Source organism: Sphaeramia orbicularis, chromosome 20 (genome assembly GCF_902148855.1).
Source record: "Sphaeramia orbicularis chromosome 20, fSphaOr1.1, whole genome shotgun sequence".
NCBI lineage: Eukaryota > Metazoa > Chordata > Actinopteri > Kurtiformes > Apogonidae > Sphaeramia > Sphaeramia orbicularis.
The window spans coordinates 22,864,004-22,878,521 of NC_043976.1; the positions used below are offsets into that span (position 1 = coordinate 22,864,004).

Here is a 14,518-nt window from a genome sequence, read left to right on the forward strand (position 1 = left end):
AAAACTGTTTTCAAGGGAAAGCTGGAGAAATACTCTCAATATATGGTCATATATAGAAATCCCTCCAATCTTGACATTATTTTATGAGTTGGCATTTATGAAGGTAATAATTTAGAAAATTGTTAACATTATCCTTTTTTGTGTAGATTTTATTCACATTTAACTGAATTATGTCCCTTTTTTTAGAATAAAGTATGGCATTAAATCACACATGAGAAGGAAAGGATACAAGACTTTAATACCTTTAAAGCACAAGCTAAACTGTTTTGCTGGTATCAACTAATTTTAATACCTGAGGTTTTGTCACCACTAGGATACCAAGCCTCACAGCTGAGGACGTTGATTTATCTAGTCTTCATCTAGTATCATAGTGTTTGTGTCTCCTAAAAAAAACCCAAAAGTGTTGTGTACGTTTAGTCACTGACTCACTCACCCTCTCAAAAACCCTGTTCTGTCTTCATTCACTCATCTCCTTTTTCCTCCATTGTCCATTACCACCTCTCCCCCACACATACACTTTCTCTCACCCTCGACCTCACTCCTCTCTTCCGTCTCCATCCATTCTCTTTTCTCCGTCCGTTGTCCTGTGATGTAATGACATCTGACAAGCACCACAGTAGGGATGGAGGGATGGTTGGAGGACAGGAGTGTTTGTGTGTGTGCACTCTTGCCTTCAATTCGCTGGCCTGGCCTTCATCCCCCCCCCCCCCCCTCTGTTCGACACATATTATAGCAGATGAGAGGCCCGGGGAAGCACAGGATATCACGCCTGTTTGGAGGATGTATAGGGAAGTTTGGGCTGCAGACATGTGTGAGAGAAAAATTAACAAAGACGGCAGCACGAGGGGAGAGTTTGTCCCTCATCGTATTATCATTCCAGGTTGTCTGTTTGCGGAGTGTGATGCCTTTGGGCAAGTGGAGACGCAAACTTCCAATTGAGTCTGCAGAAATTATGCAACTACAACAGGATGCCAACAACAGGCTTCCCTCAGAGTGTGTGTGTGTGTGTGTGTGTGTGTGTGTGTGTCCTGAGTGACAGAGACCGTTTGCTATTTTCAGTCCACGAGCAGACTCTTGGCCTACTGTTATTGGCTATCAGCCCAGGACAGAGAATGGGAGTGTGAGAGAGACTTTGAATGAAAAATGAATGTAAATGAAAAATGAATGTTGATGGGAAGGGGGCAGGATTATGGCACTAAGGGGAGGAGGAGGAGGGGGGAGGAAGGGGGAGGTCCAGAAAGAAATCTGAAGTCATTTCAGTGTGAAGGAGAAATGGATGGACGGTGCAGGTTCATTTTTTTTAATGCTACATTTCACAGAGTTGGAAATTTGGGGAATGTTTTCCACATTTTAGTGGTGCAGCCATACCGTTTTCATAAATGTGTCATCAGAGATTATGGTGGTGCATTTTTTCCCCCCAAAACCCTCAATAATGTAAAAAAGATGGATTATTCCCAAAAGCTTGTTTTTTTTAATACTCAAAAATGTTGTTTGAGTCCAGATCAAAACAGGTAATAAGTCAAAGTGAAGGATGGAATGTTTGATCAAAAACATAGTGAACGAACAAACAAAATACCAGCAAAATAATATCATCATGTTTTTTATTCTAAGCTTTTTAACTCAAGAGCACCTTTGTTTTCTGAAGTCACAAGCTTAGTTTTTTTCCTTGCGTTTTTGCTCTTTAGACGCTAAAACAGTCGGCCATTTTGTTATTTTAGATAGACCTGATTCCCCTCCTGATGCTCCACCCTTGTTCTCCTCCCTCCCACCCCACCCTTCGCTGCCCGGCCCTTATTTGGGAAATGCCTTAATTGGATTAAACTCTATGTATCAGAAACACTTTGTCAGCATGTCAGCATACTGTTGGGGTGCCGAGGCGCTCTGAGCCCCATGTGTACGTGTGTGTAACCCAATAATGCACAGTTGTTTTTTCTGTCTGTGTAAAGCGCTGAAAAATAGTGTCGATTTCACGTTGAAATGTAGTTTTTGTCCAAGCCAATAGGTCTCACTGGTATGAAATCATATGTAGGGATTTAATGCAGCAGAAACTGAAATACTGAACCCACACCGATTGACAGCAACCGACCAAAGGTTCATATGTAGTAAAAGGCCAGTGACTGCACAATAAAGTGGGACTAAAAAGAAATTTAAATCTAGATTTAGAGTCCAACCACTGTTTGATTTGACAAAATTCCCATTTTTCACAGATTTTTCTTCTTTGTTATTAGAAATAGGAAAAAAGTTAATTATAGTGAAATTCACCTATATTTTTGAGCAGCACAATTTGTTGAATTTCAATTATATAATTCTAAAAGTCCAACCTATGTTGAAATTTTTAATTCAGTGACACTGCGTCTGGAAATGTGCAAAATAAGTCACTACATTTAAAAAAAAAAAAAAGTTTTTAAGTTTCTTTTTTTTCTTGTAGTTCAAGTTTGACTTGACTAAAAAAATATGCATTTCAGTGTGATTAAAGTTGTGTATTAAATAGAAAATACTTAAGTATGACTTCATAATCATCATATTTTTATCCTCTTTCTATTTTGATAAATTCAGTACTTTTGTGCTCTCAGAGATCATCACTGGCATTTTAAGTTTGATACGTTAAACAATTAATAACCTTAATTAAATGTATTATAAAAGTGACATAAACAATGAAAAGTCATCTTGAATATTGTGTAACTAGAATGATTTTTTGTCTGTTTACGTTTCCCTAGCAGTTGTTGGCCTCCTGAGGCATCAAGTGGTTTTTCCTGGTTGTAACACATTGAAAAATCAGTGTGTCCTGTGTGTTTTGTGTTGAGTGTTTGTGCTGGTTCTCAGTTGTATCTGTCTCCATCCACAGGTGAGTGGGCTGCCAGGGTCCGTCTTCAACCTCGCTCCCTCCCACATGTTCGGTAACAGGCTCAACCCCAACTCAGCCATGGCTGCACTCATCGCCCAGTCCGAGGCCTCACCAGCAGGTACGGCAACGTGTGTCTGTGTGTGTGTGATTTTGAAAATTGTTACTGTGTGTATAGGAGGTAGAGGGAAATGATGGATAGGTCACGCCCCCTTGGTCCCACTGAGAGGTCATGGGTCACCACTCGTGATATTTTCCAACTCCTCCCATTCTGCTCCAGTTTAACAGGATAACTCCACTTCTCACACACACGCGGACCGATACACAAATTTCTGAAACGGCAAAGAAGTGTTGTACTTGTTGAATGAGGAACCAGGAGACAGGAGGTGTCTTCAGGAACTCCTCAAACAAAATGTAGATGAGCTGATGAGGGAGTTGAGAAGTGACTTCAGTAATGAGAGTAGCCTCTTCCTGATACAAGACATCTGGTTAGATGTAAAGGAGAAAAGAAAGGAGAGAAGAAAGGAGTGAGAGTTAAGAGTACGAAAGAGGAGAAGGAGGATCAGGAAGGTAGGTAGTTCCTGCTGCCGGTCAGCAGTCATCAGAGCCAGATCCACTCTGACCTGCGGGTCAACTCACTAATCAGCCTGAATGACAGGAGGCCACGGGACTGTGTGTGTGTGTGTGTGTGTGTGTGTGTGTGTGTGTGTGTGTGTGTGTGTGTGTGTGTGTGTGTGTGTGTGTGTGTGTGTGCATCAACATATAGAGAACAGGCAGGTTGTGTTTGTGTAATACAATGATGCTTTGTGTAAAACCCAGAAAAAAGGAAGAAATTGTTGTGTCCTATTGGAAACCGTACTTTGAACATAGATATTATATTCAGTCTCTAAAAAACATTGTGCATTATATTAGAAATCATTGAAGTCCTTTTCCCTAATAATCTGTTAATCAGCTATGATAATAAGTAATTGATGAATCACAAATGCCAAATTTGTGATTTTCAGATTCTGGTTTTCTCCAGAGTTAAATATCTGTTTTTTCAGATTTTGGATGGTTGTTGTCAGGTTTGTGAAATTGGGGTCTTACGGCCGTAGTTAATCAATACATGTATGTACACAGTCATTTACAGCACGTGTGTACAGCTCCACAAGTGTGGAGTTTAGTTTGTGTGTTAATGAGGGTCATGTGAGCACAAATGTTCAAGGTGTTCATATGTTTGTATGCATGTAGCCTGTTTACTTTGGCAGCCGGTTCTCTTTGCTCTCGAGTGTCTGGAGGGAGGAAAGGGTTACAAGAGAAAAAGGACTTGAAAAAGAAGGCAAGCAAGGGACTAGAGTGGTGACCTGGTGGGGGTAAAAGCTGGGATTGACTGTCTTAAGTAGAGGGGAGTTTGTGTGTGTGTGTGTGTGTGTGTGTGAGGGTGTGTGTGTGTGAATGCAAAAGTGTGTGTTTGCATGTGCGTGCATGTGTGATTCATTACTCTAACTGAGGAAAATGAAAAGAAGCGTCTGGCCAGAGGCCCAGAGGGAGGAGGTAGAGAGAGCCTGTCACTGAAGGTGGAGAGAGAGAGAGAGAGAAACACACATGTAGTCTGAATGAAGGCTCGTGTGTGAAGGAAATACAAAAGAAAAGAAAGCAGGCTTGGAAGTTGTATTTAGATTAGTGTGATTACAGTATGTCCACATCACGTTAGCTAAATGTGTAAATGCACAGTTTCCTATAGAATTGAGGCTTCCTGTCTGCACTTGGTAAATGTTTTCTGCTGCTTTTGGAAAACGTGTTGAGTAAATCCATTTGACAACACCTGTACTGTACTTTAGGGAGAACAGAGCTCATGGAAAATCATAAGTTGACAGGTTAGAGGCCATGAGAAAACAATGGACAACTTATTTTCTGTCATCTCTAGCTCTCTCAGTGGGGCTGTGATAGGACACATATTGTGTTATGATAGAACATATATGTGTGCATTGTGTTGCAAGTCACACACTCCAATCAGTCTACAAGAACATTGAACTAAATTAGTTACTGAGGTAGCACTAAAAAAAAAAAAAGGCAAAGCCAAAATGAGAAACTATTAAGTGATAGTTTAATGACAGTTTTTGGTGTAATTTAGATTCTGTGTTTTTATCCACATAGCATAGACATAAGAAAAGTACATGAAGACAACAGAAAAAGAAATAAGTAGAGGAACACATGACGCAGAAAAGGCTAATTCTGGACAAGAACTGTTTGCATGGGCATTCCAAATAAATAGAAATTAATGTAATGAAGTTTGGATTTTTAAATTTCTAATTATGTATGACATTTACTGTATTGCAATAGAAAATTACATGTACGTGATTGAAGATTTTGGCTGATTTCCTCACGCAACTCACAAATGTGTCGTAGCGATTTGTTGCATTTTAGAGAAACTCTTTAAAGCTGTGATTTTTTTTTTTCTTTTTAATGATAAAGTTGAAAGCCAACAAAAGGAAAAATAATGTAAATAGAAATGTAATTCTTTCAATTTTGCTGCATACTTCATAAAAAAAAAAAGAGTAGAATCTTGTAGAGGTTAATTCTCCAGGTCAGGTTTTATTGTAGGCTGACATCATCATGATAAAAACAAGCTGAGAAAGTTGGTGTAGTTTGAACACATGAGCAGCGAGCGTCTTATTTTATTAATTCAGCCGGCCTATTGTGGATGCTTTCTCAGATTTGCAATTGATTTTCTGTGTGTGTGCAGATCAGGAGGTGGGAGACGGCAGCAGCGGCGTCGGAGCTCAGGGCTTCTCCGTAAGAGCTTCTCCCAAGACCACCCCGCGGTGAGCACACACACACACACACACACACACACACACACACACACACACAGATGCTCCCTCCTCCGTCCCCATTTACATTCCTCACAGCCCCCCCCCTCCCCTTCACCCATCCCCCTCTCTCTGCTTTTCCCCTCACTGGCCCCTCTTCTCTCTCTTCCACTGCTCACACACACACATGCACACTCTATCTTTCGCTCGTACCCCTACAGGCAATTCTCGCTCTCTCTGCCAACGATAACTTGTGTTTTTGAAGGTGGTAACCATCCTTCAACTCCAGTTAGATTTTTTTTTTCTTTTTTTTTTCTTTTTTTTTCTTTTTTTTTTCCTTGTATTAACCACACATGGAAGGACAGCCTGATGGTTTCCTGCATCTTTATTTGGGAATATTTGCATGGATCTATGTTGGATCTGTCACTTAAGGTTGGTTACAGTTTATTTTTGATCACTGCTCTTATTATTATTATTATTATTATTATTATTATTATTATTATCATTATTATTATTATCATTATTATTATTATTATTATTATTATCATTATTATTATTATTGAGTGCAATTTTTTTGACACCTCCAGCTACTATATTTTGAAGAATATGACAGCAGCAATAGAAGAAGCTCATCCACAGATATTTTAAATACCATGAGGATTTCCACCCGAGTATCCTCTTTTGAATTAATTCAAGTGTTGTGTCCGTCTTTATATTTATATTTTTTTGTCAGTGTTCAGATCCTGATACACTAACGAAGCAAAGTGCACTAAGTTTGTGCTGCGCAACCTCACTATACACACCTCTGCCATCACTGTCTCTTTTCTATGATTTTAATGCATTTAATAAAAACTCTCTGAGTAGATGGAGCACTCTCTCTCCTGCTGTCCCTCACTCACTTCTTTCACACTCAACAGATTGTCTCAACACACTTAAATTTATCGCATAATGACAGTCCCCTTTCCTCTGTCTGTCTCCCTCACTCCTGCATGTCCTTTTTCTTTATCCCTCTCTCCCTCTCTCGTCCTCCCTCACTCACACAGCGACAGAAAGCCTGGCCCCTTTTCATTAGGGGCCACTGTAACAACAAATTGATGTAGTTTTATAGCCAGCAGTGTCTATGTTTGTCTGACGTTTATGTTGGGTCGTTAATCTCCCTATTGACCTCTCTATCTCTTCCTTTTCTATCCGTGCTCTCTCTCCCTCCATTCAGTTCTCCCATTGGTGGCCTGCAGATCCGCTATGACTCCTCAGGGTCGTTGCCGGGGCCGGGGCTGGGGTTGCTAGGGGCGGGGGGAGGCGGAGGTGGAGGCGGCGGCGGCGAGACGCTGCCCCCGGTGGCCACCAGCATCGAGCAGCTCCTGGAGAGACAGTGGAACGAGGGGCAGAGTTTCCTGCTGCAACAGGGAGCGCAGGGAGACGGTGAGATGACACACAGGATGCAACACACAATAATGGACTCAGAGCTGGGTGTTTACTGAGAGTTTAACTCTGACTTGATGTCTAAAGGAAATACACTTGGAAAAACAGTGCCAAAGTTGTCAAGTGTGAGCTGTAGATTTCACATTTGTTATATTAATTTATGTCAGGTTTAAAATCCCTTCCTACATCATGGTAATAGGTGGTGAAATGTCCAGAATGGGCTCACACTCATAGAACTGGGGATTTTCTAAAAGTTCAGTGCTGACTTGATGTCTAAATATTAGCGTGTTATAAAATAGAACCATTTGTCACCAGGAGTAAAAGTGCCAAAGTAGTTAAAAATGAGCCAGAGGGTCGTAGATTTCTCATTTGTTCACTATGATATAATGTCCCCTTTTTATATAACTTGGTCAGACATGAAATCCTTTTCTACATCATTGTAATATTTTGTGAAATGTCCAGAAATGTAATATATTAGACTTTTTCAAAACTTTCTTAGAACATTTTCATTTAAAACAAACCAAAACTTAACTCAGAGTGGTGCTAAACTGGAAACAGTGAATGACACATGCACTTAAATTATAAATAATTAGTACTTACTTTTGTCTTCACCCAAAAACTGTTGAACTTTATTACCCAGTCATTATTTCCTATTTCTCTCCTCCTATCAACTGATCTGTTTTCTTTCCCTCCAGCAGTTTTCATTTGTTCTGTCACATTTTTTCCCTCTTTTCAATCACTTTCTCACGTTATCTGTTATCGCCATGCCTTGTCGATCTTTGTCAGTTATCTGCTTATCTGAACATCCCTTCAGGGATCAATAAAGTGAAAATGAAAAAGACATGGTGACCCAGTTGTTAAAAGGGTCATCTTTCAAGCAGACGAGTCAGGCCTACGTTCTTGAGTTGGCGAATCCTCCCCCTTGCCACGTTGTCCTTGAGCACAACGCTGGGTCTGTGCAGGCTCCAGGGTTACTGTTCTGTAGCTGATCTTGACCTCTGACCTCCCTGTGGAGTACGTCTGTCTAATTAGTCACTGGGTATTTGAACAGAGACTGAGCATATTAACATGGTTTCGCCTTAAGGAAGGAGTGGCCTCAGAAAGTCAGAGCATCAGTGCTCTCTTTTGCTTCTGGATCACTCCTGTACTGCTCCATCCCATAAGTATTGCACTATATCTGTAATGAAGGTGAAAGGGCAAGTTTGGAAAGCCTGTACTGAAATCAGACTGTGCCAAAAATAATTTGTTGAAGGGGATTTTTCTCACACAGAGTCTGAAAGTGGTAAAATGTTCACTGAGAACAGAAGATCCTTTGCTGCAGCTCCTCTTCGCTGAAATATTAAAGTCACTCACATCAGTTTGTTTTCCTGTTTCTCTCTTTCTTTGTTAGTTGTGGGCATGTTGAAGTCTCTCCACCAGCTGCAGGAGGAAAACAGGAGGCTCGAGGAACAGATTAAAACTCTCACCATGAAGAAAGAAAGACTACAGCTTCTCAGCGCTCAGTTATCAGTGCCTTTCACCCCCTCCACGGCCTCCTCTGGTACGTAGACACACATACATACAGCCCAGAATAAAGACCGTCCGATATTGGATGTTTAGAGTTCGTAACGGCCAATGGCAGTTCTAGTGCATACATGTGAAGGGGATCTAAATCGGAGTTCTTTTGGGTTGCAGATGTGAAAGTGGGCCAGCTGGGTGCCACTGACTCATCCTTACCTGCCGCCACTCAGGTAAGGACAAGCAGGCAGCACAGGAAACATGATGGAAATCAGATTAAGAGTGAAGATTCAACTACCTACTGATACAAGTTAAACTGATGCTTTTGGCCATCTTAAATGCAAAAGAGCCATTTAATAGAGAAGATCTGATCCAAATGTAAGGGTCGTAAGTTGCATACTTGTATAAAGACCAGTTTATAGTCTCTAAACAAGTTTTTGAAATCATAATTATTGAGCAGTTCATGTTATATTCAGGTGTTACCCCTGAAAGGCTCGGTTTCTTTTCAAGAACAGACAAAACGCAACGAAATCAGACACATTTCAATCAGCGTTAGGGGTCTCTCACCTGAAGCAAAACCGGTCCGCCAAAGGGTCCAATCCGGCCTGTGGGATGAACTTTTGAAATGCAGAAATTACACTGAAGATGTTAACAATCTTTTTAGTTCATATTCCCCATATAGACTAATATGATCTAAAGTGGATCAGACCAGTAAAATACTAATATAATAACCTATAGCTCGTGAACACTACAAATTTTTCTCCATAAATTTTGTAAAAATGTTTACATTTACAAACAATCCTTTCACTCAAAATGTGAATAACCTGAAATGAAGATTAGAAATAAGTGTAATTTTAACAATCTTCTGCCTGTTACTAAATGTTTTGTGTATTTGTAGATCCACAGTGATCTGTAAGTTGTAATGTACATGTGTAAATGATAAACACTCAGGCATAATATTGTTAAAATTTCACTTATTTTTCTTAAGAAATTTCAAGTTGTTCATGTTATTCACATTTTTACGAAAACTTTGTAGATGTACCCACTTTCATAATCTAATTTTACTCTTGTCACTGTTATTATTATACTGGTTTGGCCCATTTGAGATCATACTGGGCTGAATGTGGCCCCTGAACTGAGTTTGACACCCCTGCTTTAACTCATCTGTTTTCATGACCAGACCTAGAATCCAGGCTACATCATTGATGGTGTTTTGCCCTCTTTCTGACTTTCTCTCAGGACAGTGCGTCATGTGGCGGTCACAGCAGTAGCGGTTCCACCTCCTCTCTCTCCACCCCTCCTTCCGTCTCCCAGAGCCCACCTCAGCCACAGCTCAACGGGGTCGCCGCCATGGGAACGACCCCCACAGGGCTTGGCAGTGTGGCGGGGCTGATGGGCGCTCTGGGTGCAGGGAACACGCTGGGCATGGGGGGCATCGTCGGGGCTCTGAATGGGGTGATCCAGACCCCGACGGGCACCGCAAGCCCTCACACACACTCGACGGGACCAGCCACGGGGGTCACACTGCCCGTTAACAACAGGTACATGTGAGCGTTGAGATGGTGTGAAATCTAAAGCAATAAAGTGGTGAAATCACCAGAATTATTCAATTTTGTGGCAATTTGGGATCCAACAATCTGCTTTTTTCTGGGTCTGATTATTAGTGAATGTTTCAGGCCACAAGTCGGTTTGTTGATTTAGTAAGAGTATGATGTGTAATGATATATTATAATGTACTTACTCATTTCTCAGTCTCTTTAACAAGACACAACTGAAATATAGAACAGCATCAAAAACAAGAATTTTAGAAACAAAAAAAAAAGACTTAATTATAATGTATTCAATGTGACCTTAATGTGACTTTCAATCTTCTTCAATCTTGAAACCTTGCTTTGTACTAATCATGTCTTGAACTCTTCTGCACAGACATTATGAGATTTACTGAACTTATCTAGTGTTTTACACTGTTTTCATTCAACACATGTCAGATGTTTGTTATTGTTGGGGTTACTTTTTTTATCATCAGAACGGTAAATATTGTTTCCCGTAGAAGACGTAGTTTACATATTATATGAGGTTTTAATGCTGTCCACAATATTCCCCTGTATTTCTTGTTGTATGTATGGCTCATTACAACGGGTAAAAACTAATTCGCTAATGGTGGTTGGAGACTTCTGCACAGTACCGTATGTATGAAGTAAAAATTCAAATCAAGGTTAAAGTTTGATACATATCAAAACAAACATTTGAAAGGCTTTTAAGCAGATCAGCAATAGTTTTGTTTTTGTTTTTAATCATAATTTAGGTTGTAATTTCCTCATGTTGATAGGATATTATTTGTGACATGTAAGCATTCCCACTGTGATCTCCTGCAACATCCACCTCACAGCACTAAGTGTTTATTATAGACGCAGTCGGCTGCATCAGAGCCAAATTGGCCCACGTAAAAAAAATTTCACCAAAAATGGTAAAAATTGTTAAACCCACTGTGGCAAAATGTATGAATGTAAACTTAACCGGATGCTCTTTTCTGTTTCCTTTTGCTTACGTATTGGATTGTAGCAGCTCAGCGTCTGGTAAGAACAGGTGAGACCTGATCAGTGTAACATGACAGCGTTCATGACTTTAGATTCAGATCCTTCAAAATGCACGTTTAGTATTATTGTTGAAAGAAGCAATTGCACTCAGTATCCCAGGAGATAACATAGGTACCTTTAGTCACATTTTTGCCATAATTACAGTGTGTAGTGTTGTGGCCCCTGGTGCTCAACTCACTGTCACATATAGAGTGAATTCCGTCGTCCTCTGCTGAGGGCTGAACCTGTGAGGACAGAGTGTTGAACATGTGGGTCTGACTGCGGCTTATGTTTTGTGTCGTCAGCGCTGCGCGGCTCGGCCTGTTGTCTGAGCAGCAGAGACTCCTCCTGCAGCAGCATCAGCTACAGCAGCTGCTGTCCTCACAGCCTTCAGCGGTATGACACACACACACACACACACCGACCAGCAGACGCATCGCCCCCATCACACACAGTTAAACACACACAGACACTTAGTGACAATTTTCCTTTGGACAATGGTCTAAATTACCAAGCTGCAGGGAAAAAAAAAGCTTATTAACTCTTTTCTCCTTGTTTCCCTTCCATGTTTTTTCATTTCATCTTTGGCTCCTTTCTTTCTTCTACTTCTCTCAACTTTCCTTCTTTCTCCTCCTGCATATTCATCTTCCCTGCCCCCTCCTCCTCTTCCTCCCACCTTCCTCCTCACATCAACCTCTCCCCCAGGAGCAGCAGCAGGTGTTGCTCTACCAACTGATGCAGCAGCAGCAGGACCTCCAGCAGCTGCAGTCCCTCTCCTCCTCTGCCCAGATTCCCTCCATCCCGCTCTCCTCCGCTCAGCTGCCCATCAACAACCTGCTGCCCGCCGCCCAGAGCCAGGGCCAAGGAGCCATCACCGCCAACCCCTTCCTGGCTCTGCAGCACGCTCACGCCGACACGCACGCCCCGGGGGCTCAGAAGCCACGGCTCGCTGAAAAGGCAGTAGGCGTCGCGGGGCAGGAGAAGACATGACGGCAGTTGCTCTTTTGGTTTTTTCTTTTTTCGTTTTTAAATAAATATGCAGAGGTTTTGGGAGATCAGCCTGTTGGTCAACTTAGCGATGAGAAAACAGGAGAAATATCCACACATCCCCAGTCTGGTCTGTCAATCACATCAGTAGTTGATCACTTCAGGCTTATTTCAGTTCCATGTACTAATAGTCACATATGTTGTGTAATTTTGTCTTGTTTAATTCTGTTACATTTTTAATTACTGTTTTAGTTTTAGTGCTGCTTCAGGTTCTTATTTTGAAATATTCATTTAATCCGTGTTGGTTAGTGTCCGTAACGCCAGAGCACATGATGTTTGGGACACTTGGTTTGTCCTTTTTTATGACAGATTTGACTAACAGGTGAACTTCTCAGAAACCTTTTCTTTAATTAATTTCTCTCTCTATTGTCTTATCACATCATTCTACCCCTTTCTTCACTTCTGTGCTCATCTGTCTCTTATTACTGTGTCGTATCTCCTCTCCATCTTTTCCGTTGTTTTTATGTTTAAGTCTTTGCTTCACCGTTCACTCTTGCATCACTCTCGGTCTGGTCTCTCTGCTGTTTCTGTCTCAGGGGCCCCAGCTAACCAGAGCTGTGCACTCAGCACACAAGCTAGCACACAAAACTACAAACATTAAAAGAAAAAAAACATTTCAGGAAAACATGAATATATATAAAAGAAAAAGTCCAATTCCTCACCACAGGACTTAACAGTAGCAGATGTATGTTTGGCATCTGTCTTGCAGCGGTCCCAAGGGGAATATTGGGTGAGAGGCTTGTGAAAATATCCCACATGTTCTCGCTGCTGCCTTTCCCCGTGTCTCTTTCACTCAGTTTGCGCAGATCTATTAATGTCATTGAGCCAAGCCTCGTACAGTCACCACAGAAGCCTTGCTTTTGACTGTCTCGTCTCTGGGCCAGATACAGGGGGGCTCACTCAGCAAAGTGAAATGCAAGTCGAATGTTCAGAGTGATGCAGTAAAGACTCTCAAAGAGAAATTATGCAGAAACGGAGCCATTGGGTTTCACCTTGTGGAAGTCATTACATTTCATCGCCCTGATTGAGCCCCCTGCTGCACCTACCTCTCCAGCAGGACCAGCCTATCAGGACCTAAGGGCCGGCAGCAGCGGCCATTAAAAACCCACAACAGTCAGGACTGGCCAGTCAGGGTCCAAACCCAAGTGCCTGAGGCCAAGGGGGAAGGCGGAATTGATTTTCCTTTTACCTGTGTCCCTGTCACTCAGCCCAATTCTCACAACTCTACTGGTAATTAAGCTGTGTTGCCATGGCAACAGATTACTAAACACTTACTCGCGTCAGGCGGGACGCGCCGTCTCTTTAATAAAACCAGGAAATATTATTCTGCTGCATTCTCTAATATCAAAGCCAACTTTGTATTGCGCTTTTATTTATTTGGAGTTTGTGTAATAGGCATAAGATGATATATTTTAAAGCCCACTGGTGTTGCAATTTAACATCATTTTGTACTACTGTGTAAAGTTTTGTTTGTCCTTTTGTTTATTTCCCGTACAGTCGAATCTTGCTGTAAAGCCCTTTAATAACCTCTATTCTGTGTCATGTGTTGAAATGTTAGCGCTACTTGATAGTTGGCTGATTTGGGGTTGGGGTGGCTGTACATAAGTGTTTGTAGGGGGGAGGAAATGTGTCAAGGGGGGGGGGGGGGGGGGTTCAGTGGCACAGTTTTTACCTCGTAAAGTGTACATAGACCTTAACTCATTGGCCGTGGGTGTATATAAGTTGGTTGTGATTGGCCATGCTGGTTTGAAGGAAAGCCAATGAAGCCTCAGTTTGTGTGTGAATCTTAGGACCAGACGAAAAGTTTGACAGTGACTGGACACACAAAGTATTAATTTATTTTTATATGTGCAGGGACATTGTGTTTCTTTTTTAAGTTTTGCACCATTTTCTTGATGAGAGGTCATTTTATACTCTGGGCACCGTGTTTTCATCTGTGCACACATTTGTTTGGATCAGTTTTGTACAACTTTAAAAAAAAAAAATGGGGGAGGGGAACCTGACATTGTATTTCAGAACACCAAAATAAAGAAACACTCTGGATAATGTAAACGCACGTTGGGTCTTTGTATTGAGCAGTCGATAAGAAGACACATTAGTCATTTTTACCTATTTTTTTAAATTAAATTGTCAGACCTGAAAGACAAGATAATCTAATTTGTAAATATTTTTTATTTGTAACTATGAATAATTGATTTAATTGTTATTGGAAATGTGTGTTTAACCAATCAGATTTTTTAAGAGCTGATATTATTATTTTATGTTTATTATGTGTTAATCAAGGAGACTGGTAATTATATTCAGGACTCATGGAAATGTGCTTAGAATGAAATTAAATAAAA

The 14,518-nt window shown here is 41.1% G+C and overlaps 1 protein-coding gene across 1 annotated transcript in view; it reads left to right on the forward strand.

The window, feature by feature from the left end:
* mllt10 (MLLT10 histone lysine methyltransferase DOT1L cofactor) overlaps nt 1-14,228 on the forward strand; it is a 49,873-nt gene extending 35,645 nt beyond the window's left edge. Inside the window, 9 exon segments of the mRNA XM_030123050.1 lie at nt 2,846-2,963; nt 5,568-5,646; nt 6,848-7,056; nt 8,447-8,596; nt 8,731-8,786; nt 9,793-10,094; nt 11,116-11,139; nt 11,435-11,525; nt 11,835-14,228. Of these exon segments, the coding sequence (XP_029978910.1) occupies nt 2,846-2,963; nt 5,568-5,646; nt 6,848-7,056; nt 8,447-8,596; nt 8,731-8,786; nt 9,793-10,094; nt 11,116-11,139; nt 11,435-11,525; nt 11,835-12,119 (1,314 nt within the window). The 3' untranslated portion in view covers nt 12,120-14,228.
* The last annotated feature ends 290 nt before the right edge of the window (nt 14,229-14,518 follow it).